Source organism: Salvelinus fontinalis, chromosome 16 (assembly GCF_029448725.1).
Source record: "Salvelinus fontinalis isolate EN_2023a chromosome 16, ASM2944872v1, whole genome shotgun sequence".
NCBI classification, from domain to species: domain Eukaryota; kingdom Metazoa; phylum Chordata; class Actinopteri; order Salmoniformes; family Salmonidae; genus Salvelinus; species Salvelinus fontinalis.
The window spans coordinates 44,288,414-44,294,803 of NC_074680.1; the positions used below are offsets into that span (position 1 = coordinate 44,288,414).

General features: G+C 48.2%; 1 protein-coding gene across 1 annotated transcript in view; it reads left to right on the forward strand.

Annotated features, from left to right (window-relative positions):
- The first annotated feature begins 4,988 nt into the window (after nt 1–4,988).
- Nucleotides 4,989–6,390, forward strand: part of LOC129813387 (uncharacterized) — a 16,914-nt gene continuing 15,512 nt past the window's right edge. Inside the window, exon 1 of the mRNA XM_055865731.1 lies at nt 4,989–5,653. Coding sequence (XP_055721706.1) covers nt 5,417–5,653 — 237 coding nt within the window. The 5' untranslated portion in view covers nt 4,989–5,416. The remainder of the gene's footprint in view (nt 5,654–6,390) is intronic.

Sequence of the window (6,390 nt, forward strand, 5' to 3'; positions counted from 1 at the left end):
TGCGTTTGTTTCCCCCAAACTTAACATAAATATTTGTATGAACATGAAAAGATTCAACAACTGAGACATAACGGACATATGACTAACAGAAATGAAATAATGTGTCCCTGAACAAAGGGAAGGTCAAAATCAAAAGGAACAGTCAGCCCTCAACCTATTGCAGAGAGTATCTGGTGTGGCCACCAGCTGCATTAAGTACTGCAGTGCATCTCCTCCTCATGGACTGCACCAGATTTGCCAGTTCTTTCTTTGAGATGTTACCCCACTCTTCCACCAAATGCACCTGCAAGTTCCAGGACATTTCTGGGGGGAATGGCCCTCGCCCTCACCCTCCGATCCAACAGGTCCCAGATCTGGACTATTCTCTGGCGATGGCAGAACACTGACATTTCTGTCTTGCAGGAAATCATGCACAGAACGAACATTATGGCTGGTGGCATTGTCATGCTGGAGGGTCATATCAGGATGAGCCTGCAGGAAGGGTACCACATGACGGAGGAGGATGTCTTCCCTGTAACACACAGCGTTGAGATTGCCTGCAATGACAACAAGCTCAGTCCGATGAACCGCCCCAGACCATGACGGACCCTCCACCTCCAAATCGATCCCGCTCCAAAGTACAGGCCTCGGTGTAACGCTCATTCCTTCGACGATAAACGCGAATCCGACCACCACCCCTGGTGAGACAAAACCGTGACTCGTCAGTGAAGAGCATTTTTTGCCAGTCCTGTCTGGTCCAGCGACGGTGGCATTGTGCCCATAGGCGACGTTGTTGCCGGTGATGTCTGGTGAGGACCTGCCTTACAACAGGCCTACAAGCCTTCAGTCCAGCCTCTCTCAGCCTATTGCAGACAGTCTGAGCAGTGATGGAGGGATTGTGCGTTCCTGGTGTAACTCGGGCAGTAGTTGTTGCCATCCTGTACCTGTGCCACAGGTGTGATGTTCGGATGTACCGATCCTGTGCAGGTGTTGTTACACGTGGTCTGCCACTGCGAGGACGATCAGCTGTCCGTCCTGTCTCCCTGTAGTGCTGTCTTAGGCGTCTCACAGTACGGACATTACAATTTATTGCCCTGTCCACTTCTGCAGTCCTCATGCCTCCTTGCAGCATGTCTAAGGCACGTTCACGCAGATGAGCAGGGACCCTGGGCATCTTTCTTTTGGTGTTTTTCAGAGTCAGTAGAAAGGCCTCTTTAGTGTCCTAAGTTTTCATAACTGTGACATTAATTGCCTACCGTCTCTAAGCTGTTACTGTCTTAACGACCGTTCCACAGGTGCATGTTCATTAATTGTTTATGGTTCATTGAACAAGCATGGGAAACAGTGTTTAAACCCTTTACAATGAAGATCTGTGAAGCTATTTGGATTATTACAAATTGTCTTTGAAAGACAGGGTCCTGAAAAAGGGACTTTTTTTTGTTGTTGCTGAGTTTAGTACTTTCGGAAATCTATGGATACATTATAATGGTATATGCCTACTAGAATGAATTGGTATAAAGTTATGTGTGCGTGTTTGACACAGGCTTATGTAATGTCCTTTGGTCAGTGTGTACAGCTGCATGGATGATCTCAACATGTGCGACACGTTTAAAGTCCCAAATAGGATTGTCAGACCAACAGAGACACTCCTCTAAACATAGTCTGCACTGTCCTACCTCTTTACCTTGTTCCCTTCAGTTGGGATACGTGTGTGTCGGTCTGTGTGTTATACAATAGTGTACAAAACATTAGGAGCACCTTCCTAATATTCGAGTTGCACTCCCTTTTTCCCTCAGAACAGCCTCAATTCATCAGGTCATGGACTCTACAAGGAATTGAAAGCGTTCCACAGGGATGCTGGTCCATGTTGACTCCAATGCTTCCCACAGTTGTGTCAAGTTGTCTGGATGTCCTTTGGGTGTTGGACCATTGTTTATACACACAGGAAATTGTTGTGCGTGAAAAACCCAGAAGCGTTGTCGTTCTTGACACAAACCGGTGCTCCTGTTACCTACTACCAAACCCTGTTCAAAGGCACTTCAATATTTTGTCTTGCCCATTCACCATCTGAATGGCACACAGACATTATCCATGTCTCAATTGCTCAAAGCTTAAAACTCCTTCTTTAACCACCTGTCTCCTCCCCTTCATCTACACTGATTGAAGTGGATTTAACAGGTGACATCAGTAAGGGATCATATCTTTCACCTGGATCCACCTGGTCAGTCTACGTGATGGAAACAGCAGGTGTTCATACTGTTTATACACTCAGTGTATGTTTCTGTGGGTCTTTCATGTGTTATCTGATTCTAGGATTCTGTGACCGTCAATAAGACAGTTTGGTACTATCATGATACGTCAATAAGCTAGAAAGAATTCAACTATTGGCCAGTCTCTATAGTTCTAATGTTCCACAATACTGTATGATGCATCAGTAATTTAGAACGAGTTACAGTATTGGCCAGTCTCTATAGTTTTAATGTTCCACAATACTGTATGATGCATCAGTAAGTTAGAACGAGTTACAGTATTGGCCAGTCTCTATAGTTCTAATGTTCCACAATACTGTATGATGCATCAGTAAGTTAGAACGAGTTACAGTATTGGCCAGTCTCTATAGTTCTAATGTTCCACAATACTGTATGATGCATCAGTAAGTTAGAACGAGTTACAGTATTGGCCAGTCTCTATAGTTCTAATGTTCCACAATACTGTATGATGCATCAATAAGTTAGAACGAGTTAAAGTATTGGCCAGTCTCTCATAATATCATAGCATATCAACACATTAACAATCATCTGGTGCCTGACTCACCCAGTCTCAGTCACGAGTATAAGATAGCTGAGAATATGACTGTAGGTTGCATATCTGCCAAGAAGAAAAGCCAAGCAGCTGGGTCCTGCTGGGTCCTGCTGGGTCCTACTGGGTCCTGTTCTGTGCCAGCTGGGTCCTGCTGGGTCCTGCTGGGTCCTACTGGGTCCTGTTCTGTGCCAGCTGGGTCCTGTTCTGTGCCAGCTGGGTCCTGTTCTGTGCCAGCTGGGTCCTGCTGGGTCCTGCTGGGTCCTACTGGGTCCTGTTCTGTGCCAGCTGGGTCCTGTTCTGTGCCAGCTGGGTCCTGTTCTGTGCCAGCTGGGTCCTGTTCTGTGCCAGCTGGGTCCTGCTGGGTCCTGCTGGGTCCTACTGGGTCCTGTTCTGTGCCAGCTGGGTCCTGTTCTGTGCCAGCTGGGTCCTGCTGTGTCCTGCTGGGTCCTGTTCTGTGCCAGCTGGGTCCTGCTGTGTCCTGCTGGGTCCTGCTGTGTCCTGCTGTGTCCAGCTGGGTCCTGTTCTGTGCCAGCTGGGTCCTGCTGGGTCCAGCTGGGTCCTGTTCTGTGCCAGCTGGGTCCTGCTGTGTCCTGCTGGGTCCTGCTGTGTCCTGCTGGGTCCTGCTGTGTCCTGCTGGGTCCTGTTCTGTGCCAGCTGTGTCCTGCTGTGTACTGCTGGGTCCTGCTGTGTCCTGCTGGGTCCTGCTGTGTCCTGCTGGGTCCTGCTGTGTCCTGCTGGGTCCAGCTGGGTCCTGCTCTGTGCCAGCTGGGTCCTGCTGTGTGCCAGCTGGGTCCAGTTTATCTAATTGGAGGATATGGTTATTCCGGTTTTTAATTTCCGATGACGATGAGACAGCCTATAGGGAGGATATCAGAGACCTGGCAGTATGGTGCCAGGACAACAACCTCTCCCTCAACGTCAGCAAGACTGCTGAACCTCGTCATCGGTGATCAGGCCTACAACCACCGTGTCGTCCGCAAACTTAATGATGGTGTTGGGAGTCAAGCGCGGCACGCAGTCGTGGGACAGGAAGTGGACAGGGAGAACAGGAGGGGACTGAGCACACACGTCTGAGGGGCTCCCGATTTGAGGATCAGCGTCGTGGACGTGCTGTTACCTACCCTCACCACCTGGGGGCGGCCCGTCAGGAAGGCCAGGATCCAGTTGCAGAGGGAGGTGTTTAGTCCCAGGGTCCTTAGCTTAGTGATGATCTTTGAGGGCACTGTGCTGTTGAACGCTGAGCTGTAGTCAATGAACAGCATTCTCACATAGGTGTTCCTCTTGTCCAGGTGGGAAAGGGCAGTGTGGAGCGCAGAGGATATTGTGTCGTCCGTGGATCTATTGGGGCGGGTAGTTGGTCCAGTGTTTCTGATGGTGTTGACGTGAGCCATGACCAGCCTTTCAAAGCACGTCATGACTACAGACGTGAGTGCTACGGAGCGATAATCTTTTAGACAGGTTAACTTGGCGTTCTTGGGCACAGGGGACAATGGTGGTCTGTGTGTGTTCTGTGTGTGTTATATGTTAACAGAGTGTGTGTGTGTGTGTGTGTGTGTGTGTGTGTGTGTGTGTGTGTGTGTGTGTGTGTGTGTGTTGTATGTGCTAACAGTGCGTGTGTGTTAACAGTGTGTGTTATGTGTTACCAGTGTATGTGTGTGTGTGTGTGTGTGTGTGTGTGTGTGTGTGTGTGTGTGTGTGTGTGTGTGTGTTGTATGTGCTAACAGTGTGTGTGTGGTGTTAACAGTGTGTGTTATGTGTTACCAGTGTATGTGTGTGTGTGTGTGTGTGTGTGTGTGTTTTGTGTTAACAGTGTGTGTGTTACATGTTAACAGTGTGTGTGTGTATGTGTGTGTGTGTGTGTGTGTGTGTGTGTGTGTGTGTGTGTGTGTGTGTGTTTTGTGTTAACAGTGTGTGTGTTACATGTTAACAGTGTGTGTGTGTATGTGTGTGTGTGTGTGTGTGTGTGTGTGTGTGTGTGTGTGTGTGTGTGTGTGTGTTAAGTGTGTGTGTTACGTGTGTTAAGTGTGTGTGTGTTAAGTGTGTGTGTTACGTGTGTTAAGTGTGTGTGTGTTAAGTGTGTGTGTTACGTGTTAACAGTGTGTGTGTGTATGTGTGTGTGTGTGTGTTAAGTGTGTGTGTTACGTGTTAACAGTGTGTGTGTGTGTTACGTGTTAACAGTGTGTGTGTGTGTGTGTGTGTGTGTGTGTGTGTGTGTGTGTGTTAACAACGTGTGTGTGTGTTAAGTGTGTGTGTTACGTGTTAACAATGTGTGTGTGTGTGTGTGTGTGTGTGTGTTAACAACGTGTGTGTGTGTTAAGTGTGTGTGTTACGTGTTAACAGTGTGTGTGTGTGTGTGTGTGTGTGTGTGTGTTAACAACGTGTGTGTGTGTTAAGTGTGTGTGTTACGTGTTACCAGTGTGTGTGTGTTGTGTTAACAGTGTGTTGTATGTGTTACCAGTGTGTGTGTGTGTGTTACGTGTTAACAGTGTGTGTGTTACGTGTTAACAGTGTGTGTGTTACGTGTTAACAGTGTGTGTGTGTGTGTCTGTGTTAACAACGTGTGTGTGTGTTAAGTGTGTGTGTTACGTGTTAACAGTGTGTGTGTGTTTTCTCTAGGTGTATGTGAGAGTGCAGCATGCAGTCGGCTCCAGCAGGTTTGTGGGAACCCCATGGACCCCAGTCTAAAGATGTCTCCTCTCTCCCCGTACATACACCCTCCGCCTCTCGCCTCTCCCATGTGATCGCTGCACCACCGGCTAAGAGAATCACCTTCTACAAGAGCGGCGACGCTAAGTTTGCGGGAGTGAGGATGGCAGTCCACAAACGCAGCTTCAAATGCTTCGATGCACTACTGGACGACCTGTCGCAGAAGGTCAGAGCACACACACACAGTGCACACACTGTACACACAGTACACACACAGTACACACACTGTACACACACTGTACACACACTGTACACACACAGTGCACACACTGTACACACACTGTACACACAGTACACACACAGTACACACACAGTACACACACAGTACACACACACACTGTACATACAGTACACACACTGTACACACAGTACACTAACACACACACACAGTGCACACACACACACAGTACACTAACACACACACACACACACACACAGTACACACACTGTACACACACTGTACACACACTGTACACACACAGTACACACACACACACACACACACACACACACACACACACACACACACACACAGTACACTAACACACACACACACACACACACACACACACACAGTACACACACACACACACACACAGTACACACACTGTACACACTGTACACGCACACACAGTACACACACACACACACACACACACACACACACACACACACACACACACACATACACACACACACACACACACACAGTACACACACAGTACACACACTGTACACACACACACACACTGTACACACACACACACACACACACACACACACACACACACACACACAGACACACACACACACACACAGAACACACACACACACACACACACACAACACACACACACACACACACACACACACACACACACACACACACACACACACACACAC